The sequence below is a fragment of the Rhinolophus ferrumequinum genome, chromosome 9 (assembly GCF_004115265.2).
Source record: "Rhinolophus ferrumequinum isolate MPI-CBG mRhiFer1 chromosome 9, mRhiFer1_v1.p, whole genome shotgun sequence".
NCBI classification, from domain to species: Eukaryota; Metazoa; Chordata; class Mammalia; order Chiroptera; family Rhinolophidae; genus Rhinolophus; species Rhinolophus ferrumequinum.
In genome coordinates this window covers 37,048,066-37,069,960 of record NC_046292.1, presented here as the reverse complement: position 1 = coordinate 37,069,960, position 21,895 = coordinate 37,048,066, and the positions used below count along the sequence as shown (strand labels likewise).

General features: G+C 37.7%; 1 protein-coding gene across 2 annotated transcripts in view; it reads left to right on the top strand.

The window, feature by feature from the left end:
- The first annotated feature begins 6,858 nt into the window (after positions 1-6,858).
- NRDC (nardilysin convertase) overlaps positions 6,859-21,895 on the top strand; it is a 67,872-nt gene continuing 52,835 nt past the window's right edge. The window contains exon 1 of one of the 2 annotated variants that reach the window (XM_033114972.1): positions 6,859-6,999. Coding sequence is in view for 1 of the 2 variants with exons in the window: in XM_033114971.1 (XP_032970862.1) it covers positions 7,193-7,386 (194 nt within the window). In the remaining variant the exon portion in view is untranslated. Of the gene's footprint in view, positions 7,387-21,895 lie in introns of both variants that reach the window. The other variant, XM_033114971.1, reaches the window with a different exon arrangement.

Below are 21,895 nucleotides of genomic sequence, written 5' to 3'. Positions count from 1 at the left end.
TGATCAAAATCAGAAAATTAACATTGATACATTACTATCATGTAATCCACAGACTCTGTTCGAATTTAGCCAATTTTCCAAATAATGTTTCTTTATAGTGATGCCTTTAATTATCACATTTTATTAGACTTTAACAGTTCCATAGTCTTTGATTTTCATGACCTTACTACTTTTAAATATTATAGGTGAGTTATTTTATAAAGTGTTCTTCAATTTGGGTTAGTCTGAGCTTTTCTCTTGATTAGATTCAGGTTATACATTTTTAGCAGGAATAGCACAGAAGTGATGTTGGGTTTTTCCTTATTGCATATCATCAGGTGGTAACAATTTCAATTTGTTCCACTACTGATGTTAACTGTGTTCAAGATTAAGCGGTATTTGCCAGGTTTTTCCATTATAAAGTTGTTCTTTTCCCCTTCTTAAATAATAAGTATTTTGTAGGGAGGTACTTTGAGACTATGTAAATATCTCATTCCTCATCGGTTTTTCTCCATGTAACTTAGCACACACATAGATGTTTCTTGGTTGAATTAATTATCACTATTATGGTTGCTAAATGGTGATTTTTCTAATTCCACCATCTTTTTTACATTCACTGTTGGCATCCCACTTTAACGAAAAGCTTTCTTCTCTCCCTATTCATGTATATCAGTTTAGATGCACAGATTCCTATTTGTATACAATGGGTTATAATCTGTTACTATTGTTATTTATTTTGATTCTCAAACTATCCCCGTTCTGGTCCTGTGGGAGCCTCTTCAAGATGGCTTCTGTGTCCTTTACACGTGTCCTCCTTATTCTTTGAATACTTCCTTACTTTCTGGCATACAGGATGTTCCAGGTTCATCTTAGACCTTCCCTGCGCTAGCCTTGGGGTCAACGATTTCTCCAAGAAGCCTCGGTTTCTTTTAGTGGAAAATGGCCTGTTCGTGGAGAATAGCATTTAGAAACCAAGATGGAGGTATTAGGCACGCCCATTGGTATTGAGGTGTCACTGCTCCCAGGCTTGAGAATATATATATGTAACGAAATGAAAATGGCTTGAGAATATATGTATGTACAGATCTACTCATATATGCACACACACATGCACATCCACATCGATATTTACTTATATATCTATTAAAAATTGTGGATTCACACTGATACCTACAGTTCCAATCCAACACCACAGCGCTTATTCTAATTTCTGCATTTACATATTTGTAACGCTCTTCTTCTCCTGTAAGAAACTTGGATCCCATTATCTTTAATATATTTACTTATTTGATCAGTCACCCCTTTGTGTAACCACTCTCCATTGCCACTGCTGTCCTCACCCCTCACCCTCCTTACTCTTTTTGGACTCTGACACCTTGCACCATCAGCCCATGTATTCAACCCTCGTCATATAGCTCATGCTCCAACATATCTCATCAGGCTGCTCTTACACACCCTGGGCACAGGTGCCTAGGCTGCTTAGCCCTACCTACGCGAATGGCTTTTAGACATAACTATTCAGGAAGGGAGGAAGGAAGAAAGGAAGAAAGGAAGGAAGGAAGGAAGGAAGGAAGGAAGGAAGGAAGGAAGGAAGGAAGGAAGGAAAGAAGGAAAGAAGGAAAAAAGTCTAATGGAAAGCCAGGTGCTTTCTTAATGATAGTTATGAACTGTCCTTTTGGGATATATAAGTTACGACATCTGTTACTTTACATATTGCATTTAAAAACTAGACTGGATGTTAACCACAACAGGAAATATCAATGATCAAATTAATGAATTAGAAGTCTGTTTATTCTAGGTATTTGACAGGCAACGTGTAAGAGACAAGAGAGTAAAATCTTTGTAATTAGACTTATATGATTTGCAATTTTGGTGATCCCACTTTCTTGTGTGATTTTGTGTAAGTTATTTAACCTTTCTGAACCTCAGGTCTTTATCTGTAAACCAGTGAATAACAGACTTAGATTGTTGTGAGGACTAAATAAGTTAATGAAAGTAAAATGCTTGGCCCAAAGTATTATAATTACTCAGGAAACTAGAACTACTAATTGAGCTTGGCTTTAAGACGTACGAAATTTAAACAAACAAAAAAAGCAAATATCTTATTTACTGATTCGCATGGAAGCAGGACCCATCACAACCTACCCTCTCATTTCCAGCACTAACTTTGTATCACATTTCAAAAAACAAAAAAATTGGACGCTGGGGGCTGTCAGACAGGAACTCTTTTAAATTCCTGTCCCTTCCTTCCTCCTAACAGCACTCAAAATCTTTGCTGTTCCTGTGTCTATCTGTGCCTCTTTCCCTCCAGGCCTACTGATAGAGGTGTTCCTTTCTAATTTAAGGTGAATCCCCATTTTCTGCCTCCCTAGGGCCCTCACAACTTCAATTATCCCCCTTTTCCTGTATCATTCATTCACTAATTCAACGTTTAGTGAAGACTCACTATGTGCCAAACACTATTTTTGATGCTGGGGATATGGTAGAGAAGAAGACAAAGAGCCAACTCTCTAAGGAACCTCATAAAATAGAGAGGATATATAGACAATAAGCTAATAGACAAATAAATAATTTCAGATAATGAGTATTATTTTAGACAGAATGGCAAGAGAAGGTTTCTCTTAAGAGGTGACATGTGAGCTGACATATGTCTGGTAAGAAGGAGTCAGTGATGCAAAATCTAAAGGAAGAACAGTTCCGCAGAGGAACAGACGTAATGGCCCTACGGCAAGAACTACCTCAGCATATTGAAGGAGATTAATAAAGCCAGTGTGAATGGAGTAAAGGACAGAACGGTAGATGACACTGTAAACACAGAGGAAGGACAGAAATCATAAGTGAGCCTTATAGGTTATGGCAAGCAAGTAGATTTTATTCAAAGTGCAAACAGAAGCCACTGGTGGATTTTTAAAAGGGGAGTAATACAATCTGGTTTCTGATTTATATATTTTAACTATCATTTTTGTCCCTTCCATTCTCCCAGGCATTGTCTCAAAATCTGTATATTTAAAGATGAGGAGCACTTAGCTAAATTCATGACAAAATAACTTTTCATTTGACATAAAGTATGGTTTTTATAGTCACTCCTAATTTATTTTGAAGTCTGAATACCAAATTCTTCCTAGAACTATGTTTATAGTACAAAACTATTTTATGCTCACACAAACTCCTTGGGATGTTGTGTACGTATTTGGTCTCCCAAGAGAAGACTATAAGAACGTGCCTACTCCTTGACCTAGATACAAAGCTACCAAATATGGAGAGCAATCAGTGGGCAGGACACTTAATAACTAGAGCTCCAAAGATATAATTTCTTAGAGCGTGGGTCCGGGACAAAATTGTAAGGTAGATAATTATTTCTCTTGTTCCCTACTTCCTCTTTCAGTGCCTTTCCTTCCTTGTTCAGCAACCTCTTCACCCAATCTCTTCATTGGGCTTGAGACTTTACCGGGCTCATAGCACTCCCAATCTACTCAACCTAGAATCAACATTCCATACTCTGACTTACCTTGATCTCAAATATAAATGTGGATAATGGGGTTAATAAAATAATTTACCTTTAAATTTTTAGGACTAAGGCTCAGATCTGTCCCTCTGGGACATAGATAGCCATTGCATTGACTAAAATAACTTTCAGAGGTAGGCATCAAACAGAAATGAGATGTTTTTAATTTTCACGATTCCTGATTTTTATCAGAATAATAGGGAGAGAAAGGTCACCAAACCTGAAGGGAGGGAAATCCTTGAGGTAAAAATAGGAAGGCGTATAGGATGGTTGGAGATGGAAAAAAGCACCTAAATAAACCTGAGAAATGAGGCTAAAAATTAAACTCTGTGCTCCTCAACTCTCTTGGAGATTTCAAGATCTTTTTAACTTTGTAATGTCTCTATTTCCCATAAAAAAGTGATAGCTTAATTTATGTTTTCTCTGAGGAACACTCTACAATAATTATTGATAGTCAAATGGAGAGAGGCAAATTTCCAAATTGATTTCAATGGGAAAACAATACTTCTGGTTGGGAAGTTCTGCTTGTGCCACAGGTCACTTGTAAGCTTTACCTCCTTGGGTATGTATTTCTCTTTTTATCTGAAGAGGCCAGATTAAAGTAATCCCTTGCCAGTTCTCATATTTTATACATCTAATCGAATACTTTTGACATTTGCTATGGGGTCAGAATTATATTGGCCCAGGCGTCAAAGAGGTATTTTTCCTGTGATATTACATTCTTCTGGTTTTCCTCTTACTATACGGGTAGTTCCTTTTCAGTCACTTTTGGGAGTTCTTCCTCTTCTATAAGCTCCTCAAAGTTTGGTCCTCAGGCCCTATTCTTTTTTAACTTCACAATCTCAATGTAGGTGATCTCTTTGAATGGGCTTTTGTTACCATCTATAAGTTGATAAACTTCAAATTGACATCTCCAATTTAGGCCTCTTTCCTGAGCTCGAGACCCGACCTTTGTTTTGTGAGGCACAGAAATTACTCAAACTTATCACCAAAACTGAGTTTATGCCTTTGTCCTTTCAGATCTTTTCCTCTTTCAGAATCTGTTTACTGAGATACTGGCACCACCCTCCCTCCATACAGAATACTATATATACTGGTCACATCTTTCTTCTTCATTCTCCCACATAAAATCAATTACCATCCAAAACCAGTCAATTCCACCTCCTAAATATAAGACATATCTGTATATGTCTCTCCATCTCTACTATCACTCCTGAAATCCAAGTTGTCATTTTCTAGCGTCAACATTAATACCCTCCTAATTGCTTTCTCTCCTTTTACTTCTAGTCTTGCCCTCAACCATCCCCCATCCCCCACCCACCCACCATCCAAACTATTTTTCACACAGCAACCAGAGAGATCTACTTGGAAAATACTTGTGTTACCATATATTCTGTTTCCTGTTTCATTCGTTCACCCATTATACTGAGTACCTATAATGTGCCAGCCACTATCTGAGAATCTAGGAATACAGTAACACATAAAAGAGACAAGGCAATGACTTTTTACTCTTAAGAAGGTTCTATATGATCTTGGCTACTAACTCACTTTCCCTTTGCTGTCAGAATACTACATTTTAGTCATATATCTGCTTTCTTGGAGCTTCTGAACAAGTCTATCCCTATACATTCCTATACCAATTCCTGTACATTTTCCAAATGTAAGCTTAAATATCTCATTTATGAAAACTCTCTGACCAGACTAGCTCCCTCTGTATTTCTCCTTCTAGAACCAGTCACAACGATAAATTTAAAAATGTATATGCTTATTTAATGTCTCTCTCACTAGTTTTCTTGTAAGCCCAAAGAGAACAGGGAAATTTCTTGTTCATTATTTTATTCCCAGTGTCTGGCACACATCAGGAGTTCAATTTGTTGGCTGAATGAATAAACCTCGCAATAGAAGTGTTACCATATATTCTACTCTGGTGACTTGTAAGATTCAGAGGCCTCTTTTTAAAGGGAAAACTTAACAAGTCACACTTTAGGATGTGGCCTCTTTGTTTCTAGTTAGAAAATTCAAATTACTGGCTGAATTTGAAGATTTCTTACTTATGGTGCCATTGCTTTGGAGAGTTAAAAGAAAACATACCGTCAAAATAGCTGTCACTTCAGGTATTCAACAACAAACATTGACTGAAAACAAACTGGGGTATTTGAACAATATTTTTCAATTAATTTACCTCACCTGCTGCCCTAGTTCAGTTTTCACGATTTCCTCCTCAAATCGTTGCCCTTCTCCTTTCCAACTCCTTATTGTCCTATCTTGCATTATCTGTCGTCACAGCATTATTTTTAAAACACATCCTTTATTTTGTTTCTCCCAATTAGAATGCAAGCTCCAGGAAGACAAGGATTTTTGTTTTGTTCATTTTATACCGTATTTGTGGAGCTCCGGAGGCCTACAAGAATTTAAAGACTTGTAACAGTCATCAATTCTCACTGCTTCAAGTGTTTCTCCATTCATTCATATGAATCTACTCCTTTTATGTGCTATGATCTCGTCTCATGGTGCCCGTATATTGTATCTTAACATGTCAGTTATTTTTAATGTTTCAAGAATGTCTGTTTCAGTCACATTTAGATGCTTGCCCACTAAAGGTCATTACAAGGAGAAAATAACGTCGGGGACACGGACTTGAGGGCAGTAGCCTGACCTGCTGTAGCTGCCGAATAAATAAATGCTGGCTGAACTTGAACTGTGCACTCTCGTTTGTCGAAGGACCTAACTTGTCGCACAGACGAGTAAGCACATGTACACTGGTCTCTTAAGCACCTTCTTGGGCCTTGAAGAACACCACCACAAGTGCGCTCGGCGACAAGGTGGAGCAGCGCAACGCCTATTTCTGGAGTTCAACTCAGCCCCGCTCCACTCGAGAGCAGCTTCCATCCGGCGGCAAAGAAAAATACTTCCGGCCTTCGGCTTTTGTATGTGCTGAGTCACGGCCGAAGGCTCCACCCTGGATATAGGGGCAGGATGCACAACTTGTGATTTGAATGGGGAAAGAAACCTGGGGATTCATTTTCTCCACTCGGTTCTTGGTTTTCTCATCAGGGGGGTATGTTCCCTGAGCCGCGGAGCTCTCCTCAGTAGCTGCTCAAACCAGCTCTCCGCACACGTCATAAACGCGGCGCAGCTGCCCGGGGCCCTTCTCCCGTCGCCCTCCGCGTGGCTCTCACCGCCTCTCCTTCCTCGCCCCGCCTACCCCAGCTTTCGTAGGGCTGTTTGAGGGCTCCGACAATCAGGCCTGGTCGCTTGGGTTCCTTTTGTTCACTGTTCCCATTGGTTGCTTAGGCGAACGTGACTGCTGTCTTGCCTCTTTATTAGCTAGAACCCGTGGCGTCATCGGCGGCCGCGAGGGCGGGGGAGAGAGGGAAGTTAGCGTGCGGGAGACCGGGTTGGGGGAGGGGTGCGGGCCTGTCCTCCCCAGCGGCTGCGGCAGCACCAGCGCCGGCCGCCACCGCCTCTGGAACGCGGAGGAGGAGGAGCGGCTGGAGGAAGAGGAGGAGGAGGAGGTGCGCCCTGGGGAGAGGGATGCTCATCGCTCTGGGTTTATGGTGAAGGCTGAGTGGAGGCACGATTGCTGCAGTCTGTGCCACCGCGAGGAAGTTGTGTAAGGCCGGGCGGGCGCTCGCAGCGCGGTGGAGAACCCAAGCGCGGGGTCGGTGCGAAGACTGGGCTACAGCCAGACCCTTTCCTACTGTGACCATGCCAGGAAGGAACAAGGCGAAGTCTACCTGCAGCTGCCCTGCCCTGCCGCCCAACGGACAGGATTTGGGCGAGAGCGGCCGGGTGGCCCGTCTAGGAGCCGATGAGTCTGAGGAGGAGGGACGGAGTGGGTCTCTCAGTAATGCCGGAGACCCAGAGATCGTCAAGTCTCCCAGCGACCCCAAGCAATACCGGTGAGGGAGGAGGCCTGGACCGGGGAGGAGAGCCGGGTGCGGGCCTCTCTGTTGCTGCCGCGGTCCCTTCTTGTCTCCGTGTCTCCCGAAGGAGCAGCAGGGGCACGCTTCTCACCCCGAATGCTTCCTTGGGTGAAGGTGGCAAGGGCAAATTAGGGGCTTCCATGTGGTATCAGCTGGACAACTGGGAAATACGGGGTTCCACAAGGAATCAGGATGTCAGAATGGGAAGGGTGGTTCGAGTGATTTTGACATTAAGCAAGAGCGGAGGTTTTTCTGAGGAAGGAAGGCTGGATGGTGAAATATTCTTGGTATTATGAGGAAAGGTTGAAGGAGTTGGAGATTTTAATTTTGGAGAGGATATTTAAGGGCCATATTACCACTATCCAGAAATATTTTAGGTGCCCTTAGTTGAAAGAGATGTAAAAGTAATGGTGTGGCTTGAGTAAAATAACTTAGGCATCATAGTTGGCCTAAGATGAAGTGGCTTGTTTCCATGGGTTTCTCATTACTAGAATGGTTGGGTGACCTCTTCCAAGAATGTATTACAGAGGACTTGGGTCTCAGTTGGGTAAGTCATAGTCTTGTAAGGTTTCTTTAATTCTGAAATTCTCTACCTTTGGTTTATGCTGGAATCCTCTAAACATCTCTTAATAACTGGTGGCTCAATCCCCACCTGAATATTTCCTTCAGAGGTAGCTTATTTCATAGAATGTTATGACAACGATGTAGTTTTAAAGAGAGATCATATTGTCCAAAAACTTCATTTACAGGTTGACAAAATTGAGATCCAGAGAGTTTACGTCTTGCTCAGAATTACACAGCTAAAAATTATAACAGAGCTGGTATGAAAACTGTGTCACCAAATCCAGTGCAACGTTTACTGATTTTTATAAAGTTCTTACTCATTGAGTTGAAAGCTGAAGGATTCTTGGTCTCAATTTGTTACAAGCCCCTATAAATGTTGGAGGAGGAAAGAACCTTAGAGATAAAACTTTTCCACTCTCCACCATCCCCTTTTGACAGATGACTGAAGCTGAGGTCTAGAAAAAGGGATTTAACCTCAAGTTAAAGACTGGCCTAATTTCTTCTTTCATTCCAAGTCTCCTAATTTAATAGTACATCACTCTTTGTACTATTAATATTTTTCCAGGCTGCACAGTAAAGAGATCTTTATGAGTGAGCCAGATTTTCTCTTTTTCTCATCAAAGATCCGTGGTTGTATTAGTAATATATAAATGAATAAAATTGAAAAGGTGCTTGGTTTTTGCCTTCCAGATTAAATGTTCAATAACTGTTTCAGTTTTTGTCTGTCTATACAGATACATAATAACACTATCTCAGATACTATTCTAACAAGCTTTTAGATGTATTCTTTTTTTTTTTGGCAATTTCATTTGACAGATACTTATTAAGTCCTAATGTGTGCCAGGTGCTGAGCTATCGTAACTATATTCTGAAACTTGGTCAAATATAATAGTAAATAACATTTTATTCTGGGTCCTGGGCATACAGAGATCATTAAGACAGTCCCTGCCTTCAAGAAGCTTCCAGTGTAGTGGAGGGACCCAGACACAACAAAGATAAAATTAGGGCACTAAAGTTTTATGGAAGTCGTAATAGAAGTATGTGCTAGGTTTATTGGGGAATAAAGGAGCAGGTAACTGCACCAAGGGAGAAAGTTAGGAAAGACTTCAAAGAGGAGATAATGCTTAAGAAGTAGTCTTTGAATAAGTTGTTGCGTTTCTATACGGGGTCTTTTGCCAAGTCACTGTCCCACCTAGTGTCTCAGTTTTCTTTTAAAATGAAGGTTAATTTGAATAGATGTGTTTTCCACTAACTTCCTCTCTTTCAAAAGAGTAGGTCCACTTTTAATCTGTTTTATATATTGAAGTTTCAATTAGACTTCTAAAGAAAAGGTTTTGTTACTTTAAAATAAAGGTGAAAAACCTCTTACTAGATGATTTTTAGAGTTACCCAACTTAAAGTCAAATGCTGTCCATTTTTGTAACCAGAAACAGACATGAGGCATCTGCAGCCCAGAGAGCTGTATTATCCTTCCAGGACCTGCTCAGATACTATCTCTGTGGAGCCTTTCCAGGCAGATAATCCCTCCTTTCACTGTATTTCAATCAGACTTGTACATGGTTCGTTACAGTACATATCTATCATATATTGAATGTGTGAATACCACAAGCAGAACTGATTAAAGGAATATATTGTTATGAAATAATGCCTTGAGAAATTTGTTTGCCAGTCTGCATTAAATAATAGCCTGTGGAATTTTACTTCTGTATATGTGTAATTTGTATTCAGCTTTTTAAAAATGTTAAGTATATTTCCAGGAATCTTTCTGCTTTTTTAGGGATCTGTATAAATGCTTGATAAGTGTTGACTTCCCTCTCTTCTGGAAGGATTAAAGGACTCCAGGTTGGGAACTATTGTTCAAATCTTTATTGGTGTAAAGTGGAAATTCTAGATGGACAGGATTAGTAATAGTGCATTGACTTAAATATAAAACACTTAACCTGTTTGTAAAAAGACCCCTTATTTATGTGGGGGAGAGGAGAAGAATATATTGAAAAGGCATGTAAGCTTCTGAAGGGCAAGCAAGCCCTTTTATTAAATTTTGGTCAGACTGTTACAAGTAAGGGGATTATGTAAATTCTCACTATACTGTAGAAAATAATGGATGCGGGCTGAATAAGGTACAGGTTATTTCTAAACATGTATTATGTTGTTTACTATTATATATTGATGAACAGATCCAAGTGAGCAGGACAACTGCATTGAGAATACTAATATCTGCTGGCTTTTGAAATAGGAGTGGGGTGACTCACTTCTGAGTAGAAGCTTTAGACACATCTAAGACATGAGAAGAATTGTACGTGAGAGAACATTTTCTTTTGTATTGCATGGGAAGAACATGGGTTTGTTTACCTTTCAACTAAAACCTGTGGAAGAGTAATGCTTTTTTATACGAGGCAGCGATTGCATTTGTAGTATATACACACTGGTAAAATCATGTACTTATGTGTATATAAATTCTAGGAACTTGACACCATCCTGTCTCTTGGTCTGATACCTGAATTCAAAACTCGATTTTGATTATACCCTCTTAGTTTTGTATTGTAAAGTAGAGGCAGGCTAGGTCTTACCTTGTGAGATTCAAGCTCATTTAATAAAGTGAGCACTTTCAAGGTTCAAATACATTAAATTTTTTAAATTTATGACTTGAATAAATGTATCTTTGTTACCATTCCTTAGACTGATTTCTTTTATGTGGGCTGATGGGCTAGTAAGAATAGGAAGAACATTCCTAACTAAACTTTCTTTTGGAAATAAGATTTAGCACTAAAGAGATCTCTGTTTTTGAAGAACTAAACAATGGTAAGGACTCTTTTGTCTTCAGAGAATTCTAGTCCATCTAGACTCCTGGTGGAGTCATAGAGCAGATACTGAAGCAGAAATGCATTACATGTAATAGGTGTTAGAATAGAGATATGGGTAAAGTATGGCATTTTTAATCATTTGTGTATCTAAAGGTGAGGGTTTGAAATAACGAATGTAGAGAATAGGTGAAGCATACTTAGGAAATACTAAGAGAGAAGTTGTGGGTTTTTGAGCATTTCTTACAGCCTTTATTCCTTTTCGTTATGCATTTACAACTTTTTAAAAATGGTATGATACCGTATTTAACAGTGTCAGGAACATTTTCTTAAGTGCTTTTTAATATATTGTGTTTACGTAGAAGTTCGTTGTGTAGATAGATATACCAAAATTTCATCATTGTCATTTTATAGGCTATTTAGATTGTCACATTTCCTTTACCTCAGAAGCCTGTTTATTCCCAACTGAATCTTTGGGTATGGACCCAATCATTATGGGTCTGGTAGATAACATAAGGTAACCTCTGGTGATCCGGTCTGTTTCTAGGATATTCTCTAATTGGGACCTAGCAGACAAGATGGTTTGTTATGGGACATGCACTCTGACAGGTCTCATGTCCATACTGATTCCTAGAATGAAATCATTCATTAAGCCTGTCCAACTCACAGGAAACTGAGTAGATTTATAGTCCCTTTCTAGTATTTTTTTTTTTTTTTTTTGGTGTTGGTGGAGCTTCAATTACATGGCTGGACCAGAATTAAACTTGTTTTTAGAAGGTTTGGATGTATACTGTAGTCTGGAAAGTTCACTTGGTCCTCTGGAGAGGTGTTTAGAGGGATTTTATATTTTTATTACAACCACCAATAATCTTCATTCTAATAATAATAACTGGTATTTTGTTGAGTGCTTACTGTGTACTATACTGTTCTAAGGTTCACATAGTATTATTTCACAGTATTATCTGTTTACTCTTTATAGTAACTCTATTAGATAGTGCTCTTATTACATGGTAGCCTAAATGCTATTCTATGAAAATATACAGAGGGTGCCAGAAAAAATATATACACATTTTAAGAAAGGCAAAAACTATTAAAATTGTAATAATATATACCAATAACAAAAGATGAATACAAGTCATGTGTATACATTTTTTTGACATCCCCGGTATTACTGAGCAGGTACTGAGCACTAATCAACGGTATAAAATGATTATGTTCTCTCATTTGGTTCCTTCTAAGCAAACTTCTTATCATGGCAGATAAGGTCCGAGGCCTTCCATTTTTTGGTTCTTAACTTTCTAGCTTTATCTTTTTTTGTGCTGTTATGTGCTCCTTTTCTTGGCACGTGGTGTATGTACTCTTTGGTCATGTTTGCCTTGCAGATTCAAGCATTACCTCCTCTGTGAATCCTTTAACTCTTTTCCTTCACTTTTCCCCTCCCACATGTGAGTTATTTACACTCTTGTGTACTGTATTTTTTTCAAGCTATTTCATATTTTTGTTAAGTCCTATTTGTCTTTCCTCTCCATTGTGCTGAAATTTTTTTAGGGAGAGACTTTGTTTCTTTGTCTTTGCATGCCTTTTCTTCTGTTATTAATAAATCAACTGTCTGTACTAAAACCTATCATTTCTCTACTCGTGTACTACCATGTTTCCCCGAAAATAAGACCTAGCCGGACAATCAGCTCTAATGCGTCTTTTGGAGCAAAAATTAATATAAGGGCTGGTCTTAGACTGGGTATAATATAATACAATACTGGGTATAATATAATACCGGGTCTTATATTAATTTTTTGCTCCAAAAGATGCATTAGAGCTGATTGTCTTATTTTCGGGGAAACACGGTAGATCCCATCTCCTCTTTATTGATCCCATCCGTCAGTTATCTCAGTGCCCGTTCCATGCTGCATTATCAGTTTCCCCCTCTTATAGGATCATTACCATGAACATACAAATATGTTGTAATTGTTCGTATCTTCTAGGGAAAAACATTTCTTTACTCCACATCCTCTTTGAGCTATCCCCTTCCAGCTACTTAAATTTCTTGGTTTCTTTTATAGCAAAGCTTATTAAAAGAGTTGCATGTACTTGCACCCTGCAGTTCATCTACTTCCATTATTTCTTGAACTCAGAGTGGGCTTTTGTCATTATTGCTGTACCAAAAAGCTATTTTCAAGATCACCAATAACCTTTATATTTGGTCAGTTCTCAAGTTATTTTCTTACTAGACCCTATATATATGTATATATATAGGGTAACCTCTGGTGATCTGGTCTGTTTCTAGGATATATGACACAGTTGATCACTAGTTTCCTTCTTGAAATGGTTTTTACAGTTGGCTTCCAAGTTAACACTGTTCTTAGCTCTCTTTCTGCCTCATTCGCAGATTCCTCATCTCCTTGACCTTTAAATTTTGGAGTGCCTGCTGCTCAATCCTGAACCTTTCTCTTCCCTGCCTACCTTTGCTCCCTATGTTACCTCATCTAGTCTAGTAGCTTTAAATAGCACCCTTTATAAAATAATTATACTCAGGTTCCCCACCCCTATACTCTTTCTTGCTCTGTTTTATTTTTCTTCATAGCACTTACCGCCATTTCATATATATTTACTTGTATGAGAGCAAGGACTTCGTTTTGTTCACTGCTATATCCCCAGTGCTTATAATTAGTGTCTGTCTCATAAAGTCTTACTTACATCTCTGACTCCTTCATCCTTTTCTCCTCTGGCCTGATTGTTATATGAGGGTATGTTTTTCAGTCTTTTTAAAAAAATTTTATTTCTTGTTTTTATTTCAGATCAAATTTTTTTTTAAAGAAATAAAATCATACAGATATACTTAAAGCTATTTGTGTATTCCCTCCTCCCATAGCATTTCCAACCCTCTTTTTCCAGCATTAACCATTATCTGAATTTGGTATATATACCATTCCTATGTATATTTTTGTACTTTTTATTAAATATACATTTATCTGTGAACAGTATATATTACTGTTTTTGCATGTTTTAACAGACATAGAAATAAAAATTGTATCATATTGGATGTCTCATAAACTGCTTTTTATTTTTTATTTTTTGGTATAACAGTGTTTTTGAGATTTGTCCATGCTGATAAGTATAGTACTAGTTACTTGTGTTAAGTACTATTTAATATCTTGTTGTATGAATACATCATAATTTATCTGTTTTCCTGTTACTAGTCATTTAGATTATTCACAATTTTATATTATATTTTATGATTATGCCACAATTTATCTTTTCTTTGATTGTTGGGCATTTAAGTTGTTTCCAGTGCTTCAGTGAACATTTTTATACATGACTCTTCGTGCACACATTTGAGAATTTATATACTGGTAAACACATACCTATGAGTATATGATTCATTTTTAACCTTACTAGATGTGCCATAGTACTCTTATAATTGGTTGTACTATTTTATATTTGCACCAGTAGAGCATGAGCGTTCCTGCTTCTATACATTCCTACCGACTCTTGATATGGTTAGATTTTTAAAAAATTGAGAGCCTGATCTATGGGAAATATTTTTCTCTTTTAAAAAAATCTTTTTTATTTGCATTTTCTCTTGTTACTAATAAAATCAAGCACTATTTCATGTTTCCTGGCAATTGGATTTCTCCTTTTATGAATGGCCCATTTTTCTATTGGGTTTTTTTCCTTTTTTAAATTAACTTGTAGGAATTCTCTACATATTTTAAGTACTAATCCTTTGTTGGTTATGAGTTGCAAATACATTCTCAGTCTATATAGCTTATTTTTACCCTTTGTTTAGAAAGTCTTAAAATTAATCAGATTTATTCATCTTTTTGTTTATGGTTTGTGCTTTTTTTCATCTTATTTATTTTCTTCTGAAAGTTTTGTAGTTTAGCTTCTTACATTTTGGTAAGGATCTAATTTTATTACTTTTTTTTAAAAAACTATGGACAACCAGTTGTCCAAGCACAGCTTTTGAAAAATCTGTATCCCAGATTTCTGTCACCAAATGTTTTCTGTAAAGGGCTAGATAATAAATATTTTGGGCTTTTGTCAGTCTAGAGACAAAATTAAGGGTATTATATAGGTACATATATAACAAGAAAGAAAACAAATTGCACATTCTTAATAAAATTTTTTTATGAAGTTCAAAATATAATCGTACTTTTTTGGGGGGTAATACAGGTCTTCAATTGAGAAGAATGGAATTATTTTTTATAGGGATCACATTTGCTTTGGGGGAATTCAGAGTTAGTGTTGCCTGTCAGTGATCAAAGGTGATTGCAAATGTTCATCTGTTAATAATGATTTGTAATGATATTTTTACATATATCATCTTTGAAAATGTGTTTTCACACTGACAGGTACTGCCAAATACTGATAATCAATCCATGAGCATATGATTTTATTTGAGCATATTCATTGCTTAAAAGGCATTTATAGAACCCTGTTAGAGTCTTTGATATTTTAGCCTTTTAGCATGTCATTATATTGTAAATTAATCACTTCTGATTGAAAATTAGATGGAAGCCCTTCAATTGCACAATCACAAGGGCTTTGAAATAAGGAAATTTCTTTTGTGTTTTCATCAAGTTCTGAAAAACCACTGCTGGACCTATAGGAAAATACCCCTGCAAATTAGTGTGGAAATGGAGATATAGCTACTTGTTTTAACTTTTGACAGCACAGGAAATATATAAAGCAGTTTGCCATTACTTGTGATTCAGACAACATTAGTTATTCTTGAAATGACTTTACCGTTAGTTTTTCATATAGGTGCTGTTTTGTAATATTGGGTGAATTCATTAAGAAACATTATCAAGTCTGCAGCAACAGCAATTTCTAAAGCCATTTGGTGTTTGAGAATACCGGTTGAAGGCTGTTCTACAGAAAAATTTTAATCTTGTCTCAAAACATTGCAAGTGATAGGGTAAGAAACATCCAAACCTGCAGAGAATTTTTATTAGTTTATCTGAGCTAAGCTGATGACAACTGCTGGGAAGCAAAATTTCAATGGATTGAGAAAATACTCTAGAGAATGGCAGCTTTGCATCTTATTTTATACATTAGAATGAAAGGAGACATAAGGAGGGTTACATGAAATCCATTGGCGGTAGATTTAAGGGGGTGGGAGAAAGCAAAGTGGGAGTACATCTCTGGCATTGGATAACAAAATGGAGAGACATATACTTCTTTTACATTGGTGGGTACTGGATATTAATAACATTTACAGCACAGTGAAATGATATTTGAGGAACAAGATAAAAATGAGGGGTTCTGTGAGCTCATGCTCAGGTGCTGTGGGTGTGCCCTGAGGGGGCCTAGAAAAGGAGATTGCTCTGACATTTCAAAGGTATGTGTCTTAGATGCAAAAAGACAATAGACAGTCTCACTTATGGTAAAGATAGACCTTTGTCAAGGAAGTTATAGGTCTAGGATGTGACTACCCAGCATGACCCGCTTTTAGTTAGGAATTTTTAATGTTCAGATCATCCTATGTGGTTACTTTTGGTCTCTTGAGTTTGTAAGATCTGCCATGCAGGTCTCCCCTGAGCTTGTCAGGTTTAGTATGTGGTCCCTTTTTTGTCCACACTTAACACATCAATCTGAAGGATGCATAAACGACCAACCTCTTGTTTAGATAATGTGGTCCCATTGTGCTAGGAAGTCTCATTCCTAGGAAGTCTTAGTGTCGTCATTTGCTTTGCTGAAATGGTGTGAACCATTGAGGATGGGGCAAGACTGTGCCTTGGATGGAAGTCAAGCTTGAATTTTTCTCAAAAGGAAAAGATAGGTAAATGGGAGGCAATCAGGTCTTATAGGCCTTCATTAAGAAAAAAAGACCTCTGGATCATTTCTAACCTGCCAGCAAGTTTTGTGGTCTGTCTCACTTTTCTGTATTTTGCATCTAATACAACATTTACTTATAGTTTGAGGGTACACCATACACCTCTTCGGTTTTTACAATCTGACCATTAGATGGGCTCCTATTTACTGGCATCATCATCATCATCATCATCATCATCATCATTATTTGGCCCATCTTCTTCCCATTGGACGTGCTCAAGTTTTCGTTCATTATTCATCTGATTCCTGCTAGTTGTGCAATTGGGAACTGTAACTTTAAGGTTTAATTGGGGCCAACACTAAGAATACAATGGTGTAAATTACAATTACCATCTAAAAATTTCCAGAGGCCAGGAGGACAGGAAGAGTTTCACAAGTAAATTTCCTGTGCCTCAGCAGCTGTTATAGAAGGCCATTTTTTTTTTTTTTCAGTAGCCACTTCAGCTTCCATCGGAATTAATATAGTTAGTAGTCCTTGTTGGGTTAGGGAATAAGCATGTTCCCATAATTGGATTCTAATGTTTATACATAAAATTCCTTTCTCAATATTCTTTTCCACTATCCTTCCACAACTTCCCTTGTTCTTCTCAGTTTGTCTCTTTTTACACATTCCAAAGTAATCAACTTACTAGGACAAACTGCTTCCTTTTAACTTCTCTCAAACACACCCACACCCCTTTCCTTCTTTCTGCAATAGCATTCCCTCTAAATTTCGAAAGAAACCATAAAAATAGTATTATTGATAATACAAAAATTATACACCTTTAGCAATTACTAACAGTTGGGCTATATAATAAGTTTTGAGAAAAGCCCAAAGAACAAGTATAACTATTTTTATGAGTAACATTAACAGACAGGTAAAGAAACAATTTTTATTTTTTTAAGTTTAACATTAATTTGTAAGTATACAGCCCTTCTCCATGTTTTGGGATAGCTGTCTACCTCTGATGTGGAACTTCTCATCCTTGAGGAGCCTTTGATGTCCTCTGTAGGAAAAGGTGAGTGTCAGAGACAAGGGCAGATAATCATTCATGGTTAGCCACTTTTTTCTTTTTTTTAATGAGAAATGTGAATCCTTCAGTTTAGCTGCACATGGATTAGTTAGTAAGACCTTACAACATCCCTTCCCACAAGGTTGGAGAGAGTCTTTAATTGATATCTTTTCCAATGGACAGAATCTCCTGGTTTTAAGTTGTGTTCTTTGAAGTATTTGTCTCCTGGGAGCACACTATGAAATGACTCAGTGACAAATTTATCAGTTTCTTTAAGCTGGTTAATAAGTCCTTGATAATAATGCAAAATGTCTCCTTTTAGTAAGGTTGGCTCATATGTCTCTTCATCCAGATGCATAGGGTGACCAGTGACTGTTTAATAAGGAGAAATGCTCTGTTTATCAAAAGGAGTAGATTTCCGGTTGAGGAGCACCATAGGGAGAGGTTTTGGGAGATTAAAGCCTTTGAAAATTTACCTAGTTGACTTTTAATTATACCATTTGTACATCCCACCAATCTAGAGAACTGGGGTGATGAGCACAATGAAAATGCTGTAGAATAGGACTAATGTTACAAATGGATTGCATTTGTCCAGTGAAATGAGTCTTTTGGTCACTATGTAACTCAGGGAATTCCCCAATGGGGAATTTTTTTTTTCCATTAATAATTTACCTACTGTTAAGCCTGTTGCTCTCCTGCAAGGGAATGCTTCAACCCCGTGAGAAAACATACAAATCGTAATTAACACATTTATATTCATGCGAAGGTGGCATTTGGACAAAATCTAATTACCATACCTCAAAGTGGAGCTAAAGGAAGTGGGAAATGTCCTTGGGACCCGTGGAATGATTTTCCAGGGTTATATTTTGGACAGATAGAACATCTGCTATATACTTTATGAGCTACACAGTATGAGAAGGTTCCCAGTAATGTTTACTCCATGAAATCATCTTTTTAGGACCCCAATACATGTACATGTTGAAGCATAGGTAATGAGCTCTTATCAGTAAGACTGATTTTTGATTGGGTTCAAACTGTATCTGTGTCTGGGTCAAAGTTTCCCCCTTTTTGTTGCCATATCTTCTTCTTTTGCAGCTGTCCGTTGGAACTGTAGAAGAGAGTCTTTTACTGATTTAATAGGGAGAAGACACATGCTCTGGTCTGGATAATTTGGTTGCCTGTTGCTGCTTGTTTAGTTGCAGCATCAACTAAATTATTTCCTTTTGCTTCCATGGTGGCAGCTTTAGAATGTCCGCCAATTTTGACAATTGTCAATTGTTTTGGTTGCTGTATGATATCTAATAATTCTGCAACCTGTTTTCCATTCTTTATGGGCTACCCTGAGGGAGTTAAGAAGCCTCGTTGCTTCCACAACATTCCAAAGTTGTGAGCTACACCAAAGTTGTAGCAACTATAATAATATAAATATTATAGTGTAAATATTGGCTATTTGATCTTTTGCCAATTGACAAGTTCAAGTTAGAGCAATTAATTCAGCTTGTTGGGCAGATCTTATTCAGATAAATAAGAACCTTCTATTATGTCCACCATGGAAGTTATTACATGTCCAGCTCGGCAATGTCCTTGTTCATCTTTTAGATAAGATCCATCTGTAAACCAAATTCAGTCAGCGTTATCAATAGGAGTTTCCTGTAAATCATTCCTAGGAACCAGAAGGTGGTCATTAAGCAAACGGACGTCTTCATTCTGCAAAGAAGATTGCAAAGTTGCTGGGTTAAGACTTTTAACATCGAGTTACAGTAATATTAGGCACAGAAAGCAAGAATACTTCATAAGAAGCCAGTTGACTGACAGAAGTGTTGAGTGTGATGAGAGTTCAGTGGAGATTCAACAGCATGAGGAACCTAAATAAAGGAGAGGCCACAACTACCGTGTTTCCCCGAAAATAAGACCTAGCTGGACAATCAGCTCTAATGCGTCTTTTGGAGCAAAAATTAATATAAGACCCAGTCTTATTTTACTATAATATAGGACCGGGTCTTATATAATATAATAGAAGATTAGGTCTTACATTAATTTTTGCTCCAAAAGACGCATTAGAGCTGATTGTCCAGCTAGGTCTTATTTTCGGGGAAACACGGTATTCTGTTTGTTTGCATAACATGGCTGTAGCAGAGATGGCGGTCACGCAGAGAGGGGGAGCCCTTTCTTTGTCTATTGAGTCTAACTGCTGACTATAATATCCTATAGGTCTCTGAGGATCTCTATGTTTTTGAGTTAAAACTCCTAAAGCATTTATTTTCATTTATAAAAAAGGAAGAAAATTTATAATTAAGGTGTCCCAGAGTTGGAGCTTTACATAATACTTCCTCTAGAGCTTCTCTTGTTTGCCTTCAGGGTTAACTGAATTGAATCATGTTGATGTGATTTGTAATAAGACATATAAAGGCTGGACCATTAATGAAAACTTTGGAACCTAATTGTGACAGTATCCAGTTAGACCCATGAACCCTTTAAACTGTTTTTTGTTTGTTTGTTTGTTTGTTTTTGGAAGGGGAAAGGATAAGATTCCTTTAAGTCTTTCTGGATTAATTAGTAGTCCATCTTCAGATACAGAATCGAAGCTTGTCCCTTGAGACCCTATGTCCCTTTATGGCTAGCTGTTGTAATAGGTGAATTGTGTCCTCTTGGGAGTCTAATACGCTCCAGAACATAAAAGTCATCCACATATTAGAATTTCTGGGAAATTCAGCATAATTCAAATCATCTTTTAGGATCTGAGAGAAATAGGTGGGACTCGCCGTATATCCTTGGAGTATTATCGTCCAAGTAAACTCTCGATCTTCCCAGGTGAAAGCAAAGAGGTGGTTCCTGTCTTTTTCTACAAGAATACTAAAAAGGCACTACATAAATCTATTACTGAAAAATACTGGCAGTCCACAGGAATGGCTGATAGATGGGTATGTGGGTTTGGAACCATAGGATGTCTTTCCGTATAACTATGAGATCCTGTACCAATCTCCATTCTTTTCCATTTGGTTTCTTTAATGGAAGGATAGGAGAATTACAAGGAGTTTGTACACAGAATTATAAGCCCCACTTTCAAGTAATCTTATATAATAGGATTAATTACAGCTAGTGCATCAGGTCTTAAAGGATATTGGTGAAATGTTAGGTAGAGGCAAAGTATTGTCAAGTTATTTTAATAGTGGCTGACTTAATCTTGCCAATGTCTGTACTGGAAAAAGCCCAGAGTTGCATTGGAACATCCAGTAACAAACATTCAGTCGGTCTCAAGATTAGTTTCCTCTTGTGGAGGTTTTTTAAAAAAATCATTATTTTCCCAATTGGTTTAGTATCTGATTCATTTAGTTCTAAATACATTTCACCCCGGGCAGAGAACATGTGGGCATCATTGGTTTTAAGAAAGTCTTGCCCTATGAAGTGAATTGGGGCAGATTTGACTAGTAAAAATATACGTTGCTTCATAATTTTCCCTAGATGGAAGGGAACAGAATCTGATTTAAAAACAGACATTGATTAGATGTCCTTACCATTTGTACAGAAGCTTACTTAGTTCAGGGATTGAGCAACTTAATTGGGTTAAGAAAAGATAAAGTAACCCCAGATCTACAAAGGTGTTAGTAGTTTCCCTTTTTATGGTAATTTCAGTTTCTCCTGAAGTGTTTAAGTAAGGAGAAGGGGAAATGTGCTCTCCTAGTCCTTGCTTGCTACTGTTTCTTTTTCTAAACCCCATTTCAGTCTTCTACAATTCTTCTTAAGGTGACCTGAGTTTTTACAATAAAAGCAGACTCTTCTACATGAGTTTCCCAGCAAACCTTAATTCCTTAATTCTGTCCTAGTACAAAGAGAGTAGATTATGGCTGGTTCTCCTTGTGCTGAGACTGGCATTTCTCTAAGGGGAGCTGCCAGAATTTCTGTTGTTTTTTTTTTTCTTTCCTATTCTATCCTGGTCTGGTTTTCTGTTCTGAGTCTCCTATAGGTCAGTAGGAAGTTCCCATGGAGGAGGTGTAGAAGAGATAGAGAAGGGGGAGGAGGAAAGGAGAGTTAAATCCTGACGGAGGACAAAGTAAAGGGTACAGCTGGGCAGTTGGAGAAGAGGGAAAAGTGGGGTGTTGTCATTGAGCAGCTTCTTTTAGTTTTCAATCTCTTTGCCTCATAATTTTTTCTATTGATTTATAGTTTGAATCTTTTTTGATAGACTAGGACTTCCAATACAGTGTTGAACAGAAGTGATGATAAAGAGCATTTTGTCCATGAATGTCTTTTAAGTAGATTCAATGTTGATTTATAGAAGTTAACCCTCCAGAA